The sequence below is a fragment of the Heterodontus francisci genome, chromosome 16, assembly GCF_036365525.1.
Source record: "Heterodontus francisci isolate sHetFra1 chromosome 16, sHetFra1.hap1, whole genome shotgun sequence".
NCBI lineage: Eukaryota > Metazoa > Chordata > Chondrichthyes > Heterodontiformes > Heterodontidae > Heterodontus > Heterodontus francisci.
Window position 1 is genome coordinate 80,600,641 of NC_090386.1, and position 16,951 is coordinate 80,617,591.

Here is a 16,951-nt window from a genome sequence, read left to right on the forward strand (position 1 = left end):
ACTCCTGCACCTCCTGATTCCACTTGAGGTAAGTATAGAAAAAATACTTGCATTTCTGTTAGGGCCTCCAGCAGTCCCTTACAAAGACTGCACTGCTAGTTAGGCTGCAAGTTGATCCTGTAATCTTGAGCGCCCACTATCCGGCACCTGCTCTGCTCCGTACAGGCGAATCTCCAGTCGGGGTCTTCAAACAGGCATCTGAGCCCTGACTTGCACATGCAAGATGTCTAATACCAGTTGCAGGTAGACCACATGGACACCAGGAAAAGCTGCTCTTGTCAATATGGCAATGTCCCAATACAAATATGGGAAACTATTTGGGGATTGGAAAATGGGGTTTGCAACAAGGCCCCATTTGTACCTGTGAAAGTCTTCACCATCCAAATCAGATATTTTAAAGAAAAAAATGCTTTCCTAATTTCTCTTCTACTCTCACTGGTTTACTTGTTAGCTCCTGCATTGGTCATATCCTTCGTTAGAAGAATATAGTGGTTTGGCCTTCAGACAGATCCATAGGGGCCATCAAACAAAGGCTGTCAATTGATCTACTAAGGGTTGTAATTAAACTCTTCCTTCCTCAAATGGCAAGACTTGCCAACTTACCTTCCTTATGGAATGGTAAAGCGTCTGTGCCAGTTAAGGCAAGATTTGTATTTAAAAGTGTTAATACCATCACATTGTAGCTGCTGCATATTCTCCTCTGTCCATGGATGGGGCCATGCTGCCTTTTGCCAAATCCACAGAGCTGCATTTAGATCTGAGCTGTTGAAGACTCTAGTTTCAATTCCTTGTTTGCTTTGAGAATGGTTGCAGTAAATATTCCTTTTGAAAATGTCCCCTGCCCCACCCCCACCACCACTTTGGTTCTTTGCTAGTTTGAGTAGATGTAAAATACTCCCTAGTAATTACTCACTGCTTCATTTACAACTCAGTCACACATTCAGAATTAGCTATTAAGTTCATATATCAGCATTGGGAGGGACAAATTTTCAAAATCCTGTGCTCGGCGATTTCAAGGTGCAAATCATGAATACTTGCAAGCAACCTTTCAACAAAAAAGAACTTTTTAAGAACATGTAGAATGAAGAAAAGCTTCCCTCCAAAGTTATAAAATATATTTTGGAACAATATCTGACCCATGCTTCTGTTTGGCTATAAGTCTGAATTTTAAATCTGACATAACTTGTTAAAATGCAATTTAACTGTGAGAAATCCTTTAGCAATTATGTGATGCTGTTAGGGTTGTTGATGCTACTTTTCTGGTGATGTCGTGGCAGGATTACTGTTTTACCATTACATAACTTACTTTGGAATTAACCCTATTGCATCTGAAATGAAGTAATTGCAATCAGAACTGTTTGGCTTCTCCTTCTCACTATTTAGAATTCCCTTAAGATTGGTGGCAGGGTGCTGGTGGGTGGGATATTCTCTAAATAAAATGCTGGATTACAATCAATAAAATCTAAGTTTTTCTCCTACATCCTAAAAAGAAAACCTTAGTTTTATCAACTGCAGCCTCCATCCTCATCTTGGCTTTGAGAGCCAGAAAAGAGGCATTCAACTGATGTCTGTGATCAAGTGGCTCCTTTGAGATCACATGGATTGGCTTCTTTTTCTGTCTGGGATGTCAATCTGGAGACAGAGGCAATTAAAGAAAATTAGAGCTACCAAGGAACAGTTTAACAACTGTATTTTTTTGTTAACTAAATGAACAGAAGTGGCTTAAAAGACTACCGTCTTCATGAAAAGATTATTTTGGCAAGACATTTTTTTTAAATTGAAGGAAAAGAACAGAGAACATTTTCAAGGTTGTTTTATTAAAGTCCAAGAAGGCAAAATGTCTGGATTGGGAGAAGATACCACTGGAGCCAGTTGTCCACAGGAGACCAAGTATTTGAGGCAGAGTCTGCATTCCATGGGTTTTTGCCCCATGTAAGAGGTGCCCTAAATTCCAGTGTGGGGCTGGTGGGGAGGAACGGCCGAGCAAGTCTTCAGCAGAACTCCCTGTGGTTACATTAAGCTCAGGGAATGTGTCCTGGAATTCTGCTCAATAGCTCACCCGATAGTCCAAGCAGAACTTATTCAAGTTGAAAGCTAGCATTGATTCACACAGGGCCATAGGGAGCCCCCCAAAACTGAAGGAAACAGAAGTTATCAATCTTAGATGGGATCTGCTAAACTTTTGAGTTGACGTTCACTTGCTTCCTTAGGAACATTGAAAAAAATTTAGTCGATAAATTGCAACGGCTGAACTTGTCCCATCCAAGATTGTTGTAGGTTGAAGTCTGATGGGAAAAGAGTCTTGAAAATGAAAATAAATATAGTTGTTCAAAAATGTATAATTTTATCATAAGAGGCAAAGCTAAATACAAAAAGACAACGTTACTATTGTAAAGAGGCTCACACTTGCTTTACCTTGCAGGATTACCTGGTCCTGCTACCGAGTGCTTACTATGAAGCACCAATCCTTCAGCTCAAAGTGACTGAACCCTGCACCTATACAATGAACCCTCAAGACACCACTCAGAAGTTAGTATGACAAGAATAATGATGGGTTTTAGTAGAACAACTTCTAATTATTCTTCTGCTCGTGTGAAATTTTGATACTTCAGTTTCTGATTTGGTTGACATGCTCCTGCACTTATCCAGATTCAGTCTTGCAGTGTCCAATAGTAACTGGATAGTAAAACATTGGGAATTGCTCTGGGTTTCACAGTCTGACTTTAGTCTTTTATTTTATGGTTTAATAAAAATGTGTGGATCAATGTAAAAGCTGAGAAATTGCTGTTGCTGAGATTAATGGATGAAGCTTTGACACATTGTCTGATATCCTTCTATCTGCTATTTAACACAGGCATTAACCCATTTATTTTAAACTGAGTTAACATCCCCCTGTTAATAATTATCCACTATTATTGCCAACAGTGATTTCTAGGCTAAAATGTATCTTCTGCCACTTTTCTGGAGTCCACAGTGATGACATGAATCAGCTTTATGTTGTTTTCCTTGTCCAAAATCCTTTTTGGAAATGCACAAAGTACAGTATGTTGGCAAATTAAAATTGCTACTTCCCACTTGGAGTAAAGTTGTCACAGGTTAGCCTGGGCAAGCTGTGGAATTGAAAACTGAGCAACTTGGGTCTTCCTGGCATCCCACAGGAGCAGTGTTGCAGGAGTCTGCAGAGATACCTCTGGATTGGACTATGGGAGAATCTAAGTGTAGAGAGGGGAATGGGAAGACTGGTTAGCTGTTGTGATTTCTGCCCGAGTGAGAATAATTTGCAAAGTAATTGTATAATTTATTTATTTTGGAAGAAAAATGATGTTGGCCAAATCACACAAGCTGCTGGCTTTCTAAGAATTTACTGAATTCTACTCAACTCATCTCTCAAAAGTTTCTGCAACCATCTGTTCAACATCCAATAAAGCTGCTGTGTGGACAGCATAGTGACAGTTTAATGCCTAAAGGGACAGCAAAGACTGGGAGGAACACTTCTTAAAGAAGAAAATAATTCTCTGACCTCAAGTTCGTTCCGATTTATTAAAGAAACATACATTTTATTGCTACCGTTAACATATGAATAAGATCTCCCTCCTTTCAAGGCTGACGTCGGTTATGGGCAATGGTCTGGAGCAGGTACATTGCAATCAGCGTCTAGTGCCAGAGAGAGACAGCAGAAAGGCTCCCAACCTATGTCCTGCTCCCAACCACCCCGCAAAGAGAAAATCCAGTCCTTTGTGCCACATTAATGACATTGCACAGCATTTTTTTCTTTTGTATCCATTCATGGGATGTGGGTATGTATGGCAAGGCAAGCATTTATTTTCCTTGAGAAGATGGTGATGAGCCACTTTCTTGCTTACAACTGAGTGGCTTGCTATGCAACTTCTGGGGGCAGTTAAGAATCAATCACATTGCTATGGGTCTGAAGTTAGATATAGGTCAGACTGAGTAAGGATGGCACATTTCCTTCTCTTAAGGGGATTAGTGAACCAGATGGGTTTTTAAAAACAATCATGGTTGTCTTACCAAGACTAGCTTGTTATTCCAGATTTAATTAATTGAATTTAAAATCCTAAGCTGCTGTGGTGGGATTTGAACTCATGCCTCTGGATCATTAGTCCAGGTCTGTAGAGTGCTGGTCTAGTTGCATAACCACTATGCGACCATACCTCAAACAGGACCTTCTTCAAGAACTATAACTCTGAGAACCATTGTAGAACCTGAACGTTCAAATGCAGATTAGGTTTGAGATTCCTTCTGCCAAAGGTCTTACGATGAAAATAAGATGTTTGCTCGAATATTTGCTCAAAAATTGAACCCTGGTGTCACTTAGTCTATCGGCACTAAGTGGAAGGATCTCTTTGTCAGGGTTTTGAAGTGCCAAATCTGGCATTTATTTGAGTTTCAAAGGATGTCTTACTCTTGATTATTAGCTGACGGGATGCATCTATTTCTCCGCAGCTGTCTGCTATATAGACACCTATCCCTGGATGGCTTCCCCTCACTCCAGGCTACAGAAGGCATGTGTGCCTATGAAAACTACCTCCATAGCCAGTGCCAGGTGGTGCAGCCCACTCCAAGACATCCATCAATGGTTGTCCTCAATGATGAGCAGGTTGGTGAATAATGCACAGGATGCCAGTGAACAAGTACTGATGCATGCATCTGAAATGCTTCTCTCCAGTATTTCAACAGGGATTCAAGTAAAGTAAACCAGTTAACACCGCCACACAGCTAAGTGAGAGAGGGATTGTAAATAAACAGGATAACATTCATCTGTTACTATATCGTGGTATCATTTCAATAACTATTAATAATCATGTTATTTTAACATCTTTTCTACTCGTTTCACCGATATTGGCCTATTTAACCTTTGTGTTACTTTAACGTGATAAGGTTTATGTACGGTGACATTGGTGATGCAATCTGCCAATGATGACTGTGTCTGTTGAAACAGAGAAAAACATAGCAAATAGGAGCAGGAGTAGGCCGTTCGGCCCTTCGGGCCTGCTCCGCCATTCAAAAAAGTTTATGGCTGATCATCTAATTCAGTACTTTGTTCCCGCTTTCTCCCCATATCCCTCGATCCTTTTGCTCATTAAGAAGTATATCTATCTCCTTTTTGAATATATTTAATGACTTGGTCTCCACTGCCTTCTGCGGTAGAGAATTCCACAGGTTCACCACCCTCTGAGTGAAGAAATTTCTCCTCATCTCAGTTCTAAATGGCATACCCCGTATCCTGAGACTGTGACCCCTGGTTCTGCACTCCCCAACCTTCGGGAACATCCTCCACGCCTCTAGCCTGTCTAGTCCTGTTAGAATTTTATAGGTTATAGGTTTGTAACGTTAACTGTGGGAAAATGTTGAGAGAGTTTTTAAATGGCGGAGAGTCCTCTCTCCCTCTTTGTGCCTTCGCCTCTCTAATACACTGAACACTTCCCAGTCTCTGCGTCAATGCATTGTATCAGTCTGTGATATTGTACTTTCCCATTCCGTACACATCATCCAGCCGTGGTTTTGTCAGTTGGCTTGTTGATCCAATGCCATCATTTCCAAAAAGCAAGAACCCAGCATTTGTTATTGTGACTCTCCAATAACATGTCTACAAATGTGTCATTTACACAGTTGGTGAACAGCAGTCAGTGCCAAATGGAATTAAATTATCATGTGTTTAAATCAGGTAATTTCACAAATTAATATCATCCTCTTGGTTGGCTAATTCCAAAAAAATTGCTTGCAAGTAAAAGAAAGATTTATATAGTGCCTTTCATGACTCCAGGCTGAACCAAAGCCAATGAAGTATTTTTTGTAGTATAGTCAACGTTGTAATGTAGGTAATGCAATAGCTGATTTGCACACAGAAAAATCCCACAAACAGCAATGTGATATTAACCAAATAATCTCATTTACTGATATTGGTTGAAGAATATGTATTGGCCAGGACACCGGGGAAATTCCCTGATCTTCAAAATAGTGCCATGGGATCTATTCATCCACCTGAGAGAGCAGACAGGGCCTCAGTTTAACATCTCACCCAAAAGACTGATTCCCAGACTGAAATTCAGCTAACTCCAGATAAATTGCTTATATAATTGAGTCTAATGTATGCATTACTCTACACAGCTATGGCACTGAATTCAACTGTACTAAGCATTAATCGCTATTCCCAGAGAATAATACAGCAGAGGAGGAGACCATTCGGCCTATCATGTCTGTGCTGGCTCTTTGGTAGAGCTATCCAATTAATCTCACTCCCCTGCTCATTCCGTATAATCTTGCCATTTTGTTTTCTTCTCAAATATTTATCCAACTCCCTTTTGAAAGTAACTATTGAACCTGCTTTCACTACCCTTTCAGATGGTGCATTTCAGATTATAACCACTCAGTGTGTTTTAAAAACAAAATTGCCTCATTTTCCTGCAAGATCTTTTGCCAATTACCTTCAATCTGTGTCTCTGGTTACCAACATTCCTGTCAGTGGAAACAATTTTCTTCCTATCATTCCACTTTTTCTCTGATATGCGATTGTATTTGGTTTTCTTCAATAAATCTGTAAGTAAAACCCTTAGTCTGTAGCAGACATCATCATTTCTAAATTCCTAATTTTTCAAGGTGAACGTACAGTTGGGAATGAGGATTCCACATTCCGGCACCTATGTGGTTCTGATTGAATATGCAACTGAGACAGATCCAGGCCAAGGCATCAGTGTTCGTGTGAATGCTTTAGGAGGTCAAGGCCAGCCAGGCATTATCAAGCTGAATAATTGCAAATACAGGTAAGGTGGTTGAAATATTTGTGATCTCACACACAGTATAGAATTGGTTTCATCTTTCTGTTGAACAGACCATTCAGAATGGTAGCTTTAGGAACCACAGTAAAGTTTAAGAGCAGTAGTTCTGCACGCTTTGGCCTTCTGATTTTCAAAACTTTTTTTCCTCCTAAATCTTGGGTCAGAATCTTGGATGTAATTGGCCTTGAGCAAATACTGACTTTTCAGGCTTAAAAACAAAAAGAATGTGATGAGGTATAAGCTGCAAAAGAATGTGAGAAGGAACAACTAAAAAGCTGTAATGTACCATTGCTACTCTCTTCATAAAGTCAAATGCTAGAAACACTTAAGCAGACACCATTATTTCACCCTCAGCCCCTGCTCCCATAGAAGTTAGAGAAGGCGAGTCACAGCTATCTTGTGAATTAGGTGGAAGATGACTTTATTGTCTTGATCTCATTAATCCTGTTGTATAAAGTTTACTGAAAGGATGGACTCATAGAATAGAATCATAGAATGGTTGTAGCACAGAAGGAGGCCATTCGACCCGTCATGTGCGTGCCGGCTGTCTGCAGGAGCAACTCACCTAGTCCCACTCCCCTACATTTTCCCCGTAGCCCTGCGAATATTTTCTCTTCAGATAATTGTGCAATTCCCTTTTGAAAGCCTTGATTGAATCTACCCCCACCACACTTTCAGACAGTGCATTCTAGATCCTAACCATTCGCTGTGGTTAAAAAAAAGTTTCTCCTCCTGTTACCGTTGCTCCTTTTGCCATTCACCTTAAATCGGTGTCCTCTGGTTCTCGACCCTTCTGCCAGGAGCAGTTTCTCCCTAGCTATTCTGTCCACACCCCTCATCATTTTGAACACCATTGTCAAATTTCCTCTTAATTTTCTCTTCTCCAAGGAAAACAACCCCAGCTTCTCCAATCTCTCCACGTAATTGTTTTTCCTCATCCCTGGAACCATTCTCGTGAATCTTTCCTGCACCCTGTTTGATGCCTTCACATCCTTCCTAAAGTATGGTGCCCAGAATTGAACACACTGCTCCAGTTGAGGCCAAACTGTGCAAAAAGGAAAAAAATCAAAACTTACTGAAGCTCCAGAGAGGCAGGAAATTTTCACATTGTTAATGTTATTGGTCATGTGCTGAAAGGCCTGATTCTGCAGGTCAGATCTGAAGTGTCTGTGCTGGGTAAAAACATAATCTGTTGTCAGAAATAAGATCATTTCATTCCTTGCCATTTAAAATGTCTGTACAACAAAAGCGTCAGCATTGAACCCCTGCTGGACTGAATGTGCTGTCCTTCATAGGCTAGTGGACTCATTATTACACACTGTTAAACCTGTAACTTTTAATTGGATGATGGATAGATTAGATTTGATACTGAAACCAGCTACAGCAGCTGGCTGTAAACTGTCCTTATTTCCCAAATGCTAGACTTTCTACTTGAGAGGTCTGCATGCCACTGTAATGCCGCTGATCCCAAGGGTCACCGCAGTTTACCATCAGCAATTAATGGGCATTCCTTTGCAGATGTTTAGGCCCCGATTATTGGACAATTTTCAATGAGTGAGTTTTAATGTTAATTCAAAAGTCACCGGATGCAGCAGAAAAAGAGGCCCTGAGTATTTTAACACTCGGGTCTCATTTAAATAATACACCACCTACTTCCCACCAGTTCCAGGCAGGACATTGATGGGAAGTGGTGGTTGTTTACCCAGCCTGGGTTAATGGCCACCAAGCCATCCAGTGGAATCCTCACTATTGGGGGGAAGGTGTGGTTTTGGAGGTCCAAAGTGCGGAATGTCTAAACCTTCCTTGTGGTTCCTGAAGGAACACTCCTGTTTATCCTGGCCCCTCAAAATAAGGAAAATGATATTTAGAACTTAACCTTTCTGGCCACAATCCTCACTGGGTTGGCCTGATGGAAAATGCATTGCAAGTTCCTGCACAGGTTTCTTAATAAAAATTGCCGTCAATTTCAGATGATATCGTTGGAACCCAAAATGCATCTTGTTTTTTTTTAAAAAAAAGACCCCTCTGATTTTGGCTTGGTCCTTGCCAACTACTATGATTAAATCATAGCAGGTTGATCTCCAATGGCTCCTGGGCAGCTACCTGAGGTGGGTGCTTTTAATTGCCTGCCTACCTGGTTTCTACTGGGCAGGTAGGGTTAAATCGCCCTTGTGCCTCTGAATACAAAACCCTGTAATCAGACTTGAACTCGAAGACATGGATAATGTTAGTTTCCAATCAGCTGTGTGGCTAAATTCACTGATAATACACACTTATAACATATTAATCCTTCATTTATTGCAACAGACATTAGATCCCCTTTGCAGATTTTTGGATCAAATTTTCTCCCATTGTCTGCAAACCGTGGGAAAAATCCAACTCCTCTGTCTTTACGATATGAGTCAGTATAATCCTTTTTGAGCAATCCTAATTGGGAGACTGGAAGCTAAAGGGTAAAGATAACATTGCAGAAATAAAAGCTGTAACGCAGCTTTGTAGAGAGGGACATGGTAATCTTATTGGCAGTGCAAAGTTTTAATTTTCAATTCTCGGGCCTCACAATCTGGCTTGAGTTTGGATGGAACGCAAAAGGAATGCAAACCACTCATTTCTAAAGTCAACACGACCATACTTGTGTCCATACTGAAAATTGCAGATAACAGAGTAGGCAGTTAGCCAGATGTGTGGAGATGTGTTCAGATGCGTGGGAAAGTATAAATAAATAATCGCTCAAGAAGTGATCCAGATCAATTATTATGCTACAAAAATAATGGGTAAACAGAATTTTTGAAGAATAATCTAAATTGTACATATTTGTTGGGACAGATGCTGATACATGGGATATACAGCGCGGCCAATTCTAGAAGTGACACTTAAGTTCAGCTGGTCAAATAGTTGAGAATAACTCACTTCTAGCTGACACCCTACTCTTTATATCAAAGCCCCTGTGGTGTAAAATGCATCAGCGGATATCACTGAGCTTCAAATAACTACGTGATCCACCCATTCAGCAAAGAAATGCTCCTCAGAATTTATAATAATGGTGTCTCGCAGTGATGTCATCCAGAGACAACTGCTGTGCTTTTTAATTTTATATAGGTCATCCAAAACTCTGCTGTCTGTGTCCTAACTTGCACCTAGTCCCATTCACCCACCACCCCTCACTGACCTATGTTGGCTCCTGATTCAATTTAAAAATTCTCATCCTTGTTTTCAAACCACTCCATGGCCTCAGCCCTCCCTACTTCTGTAACCTCCTCCAACCCCACAACCTTCTGAGATCTCTGCACTCCTCCAATTCTGGCTTCTTCAGCATCCCAGATTTTAATTGCTGTACCATTAGTGACTGTGCTTTCAGTTGCTAAAGCCCTCATGTCTGGCATTCCCTCCCTTCACTTCTCTGCCTCGCCATCTCTCGTCCCTCCTTTAAGATACTCCATAAACCTACCTCTTCAGCCTTAATATCTTCCGAAGAAGGGTCACTGACCCGAAACGTTAACTCTGCTTCTCTTTCCACAGATGCTGCCAGACCTGCTGAGTGGTTCCAGCATTTCTTGTTTTTATTTCAGATTTCCAGCATCCGCAGTATTTTGCTTTCATTAATATCTTCCTATGTGCTTTGGTGTTAAATTTTGCTTTATAAGCTCCTGTGAAGCACCTTGGGACTTTTTATCATGTTAAAAACGCTATATAAATAACTTACTGTTGCAGAAAAATATCTGAAATCAGCGTGTTAAGGTATGGCAGATCTAATTTCACAAAGAACTACAGTTTATTAACAACCGATGGAAGTAACAAATTTTAGTAAAACTGAAACCTCTCCTCCAATCACAGAAGTTGACATTGCAGAAAAGAAACTATTCAGCCCATCATACCTCTACTGGCTCTGGGGAATAAATAATTCCCTTAGTCCCATTTATCTGTTCTTTTTCCCATAGCCTGTTAGAGGCTTCTTTTTCACATATTTATTCAGTTACCTTTGCGGAGCTATTAAGAACTCTGCTGCCACGACTGCTTCTGGTAGTGCATCTCAAGACCTAACAACTCTCTGTGGGAGTGGGAGTGGGGGTGGGGGAACATGGATAGGACTATAAACAGTGAAGCAGTTTTTTTTTTGAGAAACAATAATTGTTTCCATTGGCCAAAGCAATGTTTTCATTATAACTTTCCCAACCCGTGCGTCACATTTGGAGCTTGCGATCGATTTTAGAATAACCGCTGTGTCATTGGTAGTTTATTGAAGCCAAGTGGGGAGATTTTACTGACTTGTCTGTGCAAGAAACAGCAAAAGAAAAACTTTCAAGGCCAGAAATCTAAAATTAAAAATAGCAAATGCTGGAAAAACACAAGATACTTTGTAGGAATGGAAAAGGTCCTGAAGCCAAATGAGCTAATTATCTAAGAATAGCATCCATACTGTCTTTCTATCACATTTAACAGTTTCTTAAAGGCATCCTAGCCTCAATCAATTTATGTGACAATATGCTCGAGTGGCTGTGTAAGATAAACTCCTGTGGTGTCTGTCCTTTACACCCCTGAACATGTGCCCTCTTATCCTAGAGCACTGGGGCATCTAAAATTATTGTTCTGGGTTTACATTCACTCTCATTTAAGTAACTCGTACATATACTTCTGTGAGATCTCTGAAGTGGCTGTTTGAGACTGAAAAAATCCTGGGGTTTTCTCTAATCGTTTCTCATAGCTCATTACTGAAGATTAGTCTTGTGGTTCTCCTTGGCAACACCTCAAGGGCCTCTTGTCATGGCAACCAGAGCTGCATGCAGTACTCCAGGTAGTTTCATCAGAGTATTGAATAAGAAAAAGAACATAGATTAACGTTTTAGGCAAAGGCTCTTCACCAGTTCAGTCGTCTTCTCCTTTCCAGCAGTTTCTATGTTATGCCTGTATAGTGAGAAAGAAAGCTATAATTGTAAAATCAAGTGGGAGAGGGATCAAGGAAAATGATCACCAGAGTAATAGTTTTGTAAGGAGCTAAATCTTGAGGTCTGCAAGAACATTGTTGCTTCAAATGAAACCAGTTATTTTAGTTTACTTTGTGAAACAATGTGAATCATGGAAGTGTTTTTTGTTTTAGTGCATTTCTGTTTTTGGACGTGACTTCAGTGGGCGGTGCAGAGCGGAGTCTGAAAACTTCCCCACGGAGATAAAGTGCGATCCAACTTAACTCTCTTAGCATTTTCCCTGAGAGCATTGCAAAAGCCTGGGAACACTGTTGTGCTCTCAGCGAGGGAGTGGGGTATCTTTTGGAGAGAAGGAGGAACTTAGAGGGGAGAAAAACATTTTAATTGTAAATGTGCAAATCATTTTTGTGATCTGATTTGGTGCAGTGCCACATGTCGCGTGACTTTCTCACTGAGCACTGCAATTTTGCATGAAAAATTCCAAGAAGCTATGAAAATTGTTCTAATAACAAATCAGTAGATGGTATGTGTCTTTGGACAGCCGTCAGTTAAGTTCGAACTGCATGGGGTTGAGGCAACATGATGATGGAATAGTTTGTTGGAGCTCCCAAGCACAGCATCACAAAAAAGTGGGAGCTGAGTCCATGCTTGTGATTTTCTTAACATGTACATTCCCAAACCATGATGCGTGCAGATACTTCCCTAAATAGGGAAACAAAAGTGCCAAGCTGCAGTCATCCTGGGCTACTTCAGGTTATACAGTGCCACTGGCCTGCCCAATCTCTCGTCTGCTGCATGGCATATTAAAAGGCAAAGAGTTGGAAAGTACTTTTGTGTGCTTTAATAATCAATTCTGAGTAATGATGGAAGGACTAATGGAATGGTGCATTATAAAAGGTAGACTTGGAATATTCTTCAGCCCTGTCATGGAGCAAACACTGTTTTGAACTGGTTTTCTTTTGCTGTCTACCTGTAATTCAAAGCTTGTTTTTAATTCCAGTTTTCTCTGTCATGGAGTTGCAATTGATTCTTTGAATCGCGTCGCTGTGTATGAATTGACAACCAATGTTGAAATGCAGATCATTGCAGATTCAGCCAACATTTTACTGGTAAGAGATTGCATATGATTTCAAATATAACAATTTTTCTCTGCTTAATGCTTGTCTGTGTCTGTCAGCTTTCAGAAAACCAATTGGAGAACAAAGAGATTAATGGTGAAAGATTAACATTTAGCATTAGAGTCTAGCCTAGTGGTTTGGATGGGGCTGAGCAGTAAGTTCAGTGCACAGTTGGACAGTTGCATTGGCCTTAAAGTCCCTGCACTAGGGAGCATTACAATCAATAGAGTGCCGTCCCCACCCCTTCCAACCAACTCCCACCTCCCTAAACCAAGTCGCCAATAACTCCTACTGACATGTATAAGGTGAGGCCAGGATCTAGTTCAGCTTTGATGTCCTGGGCACTTGTATAGGCTGCTGTTGACTGTTCAGACTCGCACAAGTTAGTGGTCACTTGGATGATGTACCAGAGAGTATCCAGTGCCTGTGGAACCAAATCCTTGATAGAATTGCGAGATCTTTCGGAGAATTGGTTTATTATGGGGAGAAAAACTGATGTTCTGTGACAAGAGTTGCTGAAATTTGCTATCAAATGCAATCTAGAGTTTAAATTAATGACCAGTTTTGGGGGAGATGGTGGTGCAGTGATAATGTCACTGAGCTAGTAATGCTGAGGTCCGGGCTAATTTCCTAGGGTCGCAGGTTCAAATCCCACCATGGGAGCTGGTGGAATTTAAATTTAATTAATAAATCTGAAACTGGAAGCTAGTCTCAGTAATGGTGCCATGAAACTATCATCGATTGTTGTACAAACCCGTCTGGTTCATTAATGTCCTTTAGGGAAGGAAATCTGCTGTCCTTACCTGGTCTGGCCTACATGTGACTACCAACCCACAGCAATGTGGTTGACTCTTAACTGCCCTCTGCAATGTCTGAGCAAGCCACTCAGTTGTCGAGGGCAATTAGGGATGGGCAACAAATTCTGGCCTTGCCAATAATGCCCACATCCCATGAAAGAATGAAAAAAAAATTTGAACCACTAATTTTGTACTGTCCTAACTCTATTTTTGTCCTTGTGTTAATTGTGAAACCAAGTATTTTTAAGAAATAATTTTGGGCTTTGCTAAACCTGCTAATTAAAACAATGGAAATTTCCTCCTTCCCTATCTCGGATTTGGTGTGCGATTCCATGTTCAAATTTGTTTTTGGGTCTCTATTTATGTACTCAGCTATTATTCTCCATTCCTTTGGGTGTTTATACCTATCATTCTTCTGCAGAATGGACAGGCAGGCTCCTTCATTTCCGGATGCTCAAGCCCATCACTGGGAGATGTGTGAAACATGACCCGGGGTGATGCACTGTTTTCCCTTCCCTCCCTTGTAGGGAATTAACCAGCCACCACATCTGATCTTCTCCAGTAACAAAGCAAAGGTTGGGCATGAGCAGTGTGGGCATGTGCAACCAATCTGCAGTGTCACCACTACTGCAGCAATCGTCTAAAAATAATCGCCAAGAGTCTCTGCTCTGGGCCTAAAGCAGTGATCTGGGCATAAATTGTGCTCAAAATTGCAATAGTTTTGAGAGTGCATTTTTTCCCCTCAAGTTTCTGCTCAACTCATTTGTGCATTGGCAAACATAAAATTTGGGCAGGGCTTTGGAATGCAATTTTCAAAAAATTACATTAGAAGATATTCTTTGATATATTTAAACATGGTAGCCTGGTGCAGTTTGATTAATACAGCTGAAAATGAGTTTCTCACGAAAAATAAACATTTTTAATCATAATTTCTAGTCCAACACCTATGAGTGAACTGATTTTAAACATTTTAAAAGATACAGAACCATTTACTAGTTACGTTGGTGCACACTAATCAGTTTCTTAATAAATTAAACAAAATGTTAATATTTAAAACTTTTTAAAAAGTGCCTAATAGTGTCCTTGGCCTAAAAAAGAAGCAGCTTAATTTTAAGAAGACCCCCCCCCCCCCACTCAAAAGTCTGTAAATGGGCACAATTAGCGGAAACTCGTCATGGTGTTTAAATCGGTTCTAGGAGTGTGGCCAGTTTTGTGGGCGGGGCTGTGCTTCCAGGACAATGTTTTCTTTAAACTAGCGCAAAAGATCGCGCAAACTTGATTTGCACTGGATGTAATTTGCACTTAAAATTCCTCGATCTTTTACGCTGGTTTCGGGCAGATTGTGCTGCAAAAACCCATCGCAACCTAACGGAAACTCCTGCCCAACAATTCTACCCGACTGAAACTGTTAAAATTTTATTTTATACCCACTGAGCATCAACTTTGTTCTGGTTTCACAGAGCAGGCCATCCCAGGCAGGAGCACTGCTTGCAGACAGTGCTGGTTTGGAAATTGTAGACTGGCAACCCCAGATTTTTCCATCCATTTAAACTAAATTCAAGTACTGCAGGCCCATTATTTCCTGGTCAGTGCTCCCTGCAAGCACTGCTCCCCACTGGGTTCCTCTAATTGTGGAGTTTAGTCCTTAAATATGTTCCTTAATGAGGAGCTAAACCATGTGCTGGAGCTTTACCACATTACTCACTCTTCTGCAGTAATGGTTCTCTGCTGTACTCCTCTCTATTTGTCTTCTGAAAATTTTGCATAAAATCATGTCATTGATGATTAGTGCTTACTGCAGACTATGAAGACATAAGAATATCATCTTTGAGGGAAGAAGTACAACCTCTCTTAGCAGGACATAGACGTCGCAGTAACTCCTAAAACCTCAATAGGTGATCACAGATTGTTATAGCTGCAACCATAAGAAATCAAGAGATTCACAGCAGTGGCTGGTGGTTAATGGGGTGAAAGAACTGATCATTCTTATTTCAGACTCCCTGTTTAACTAGAACAGGACCAAGGACAGTGCTGTTGCTGATTTCTGTTATTTGTTACAGAACAAGGTGTATCTAATACCCCATGAACAATTCACCATGGAATATGTTCTGCCAGGAATACATTGCATCAGTACCCATGGGACGTTTGCACCAGACAGGTGACATGTACATCTTCATATTGTTTTCCTGCGTTTCTGAATGATACCACATGGGAATCCAGCATCTTAAGACTATTATCTATTTCTTACAGGAAAACAGAAATTACATTAGATTTTCAACTCTGAAACAATCAGAGGGGGTCCAAATTATTCTTCCCTGTTTCTAATTTTGCGCGAGCTCAATACTTTCTTGAAATTCAAAGCTTTTTGTGAAAAAGTTGACTTAATATTTGGAAGAAGTCATCAGCACTCACTATTCAATGGAAGCATAACAGTTCGAATGTAGGCCAGTGGGATGTGGGAGTTGGCCATAATTTGAAGCTCATCATTTAACATTTTAATTGTATGGTATATTGCAATAAATCCTTAGCACTGCTCAGATATAGGTTTTCCTATTTAATGCAGACTTGACACAAGCAGAATTTCCACAAGAGTTCTCTCAATTGCTATAACTTTGACGGATGACCTGTGAAAACCCAAGAGGCGCAATTTCTCTGGTGTTTCCACAAGCCTTCCACCAAAGTTATGGCAGACCATCGGGAGAATCTCTGCACACGTTCAATCCTGTAGAAATTACAGCACAGAAAGAGGTCAGTTGGCACAGTGTGCATGTGCTGGTACAGAACAGCCATTATGACCATTTAACTGAGTTTCGCCTGCTCTGTTAAACATGATATAAACAGAACCATCAAATGTGTTGCTATTTCCCAAAGCTATCAGCAGATATCTTGATCTCTAATTGCTGAACCATCCTATCTGCCTATCTGTTCCCCTAACTATAGAATCCTCTACCACTATTGCTCTCATCTTTTCTCCTCCCTCCCTGCACAGCAGAGCCACCCATGGTGCTCTGCAGACATGCTGATGAAAGCTCCAGATTTTGACTTTGTTCAGCTGAGCTTCTACACTAGTCAGCAGAGCTGGAGACAGTCTCAACCAAAGCCTGAGATAAATAATGTTTTAAAAATGAGCACAAAGGTGAAGGGAATATAAACACCCAAGAAGAAGAAAATGGATAAATATAACTTCCTAAAAGTTTTTCCCTATTCTTTCCAAGAAATCGTCACATATGACCCCTCTGGATATTAAGAGGTCTGAAAATGGCTGAGATCATTGAATAGAATCATAGAATGATAGAGCACAGAGAAGGCCATTCAGC

The 16,951-nt window shown here is 40.6% G+C and overlaps 1 protein-coding gene across 2 annotated transcripts in view; it reads left to right on the top strand.

Annotated features, from left to right (window-relative positions):
* lama5 (laminin, alpha 5) overlaps positions 1 to 16,951 on the top strand; it is a 322,226-nt gene that overhangs the window by 197,338 nt on the left and 107,937 nt on the right. For both annotated transcript variants that reach the window (XM_068048437.1, XM_068048438.1), the window contains exons 25-29: positions 2,423 to 2,529; positions 4,465 to 4,618; positions 6,619 to 6,782; positions 12,720 to 12,828; positions 15,695 to 15,792. In XM_068048437.1, the coding sequence (XP_067904538.1) occupies positions 2,423 to 2,529; positions 4,465 to 4,618; positions 6,619 to 6,782; positions 12,720 to 12,828; positions 15,695 to 15,792 (632 nt within the window). The remainder of the gene's footprint in view (positions 1 to 2,422; positions 2,530 to 4,464; positions 4,619 to 6,618; positions 6,783 to 12,719; positions 12,829 to 15,694; positions 15,793 to 16,951) is intronic.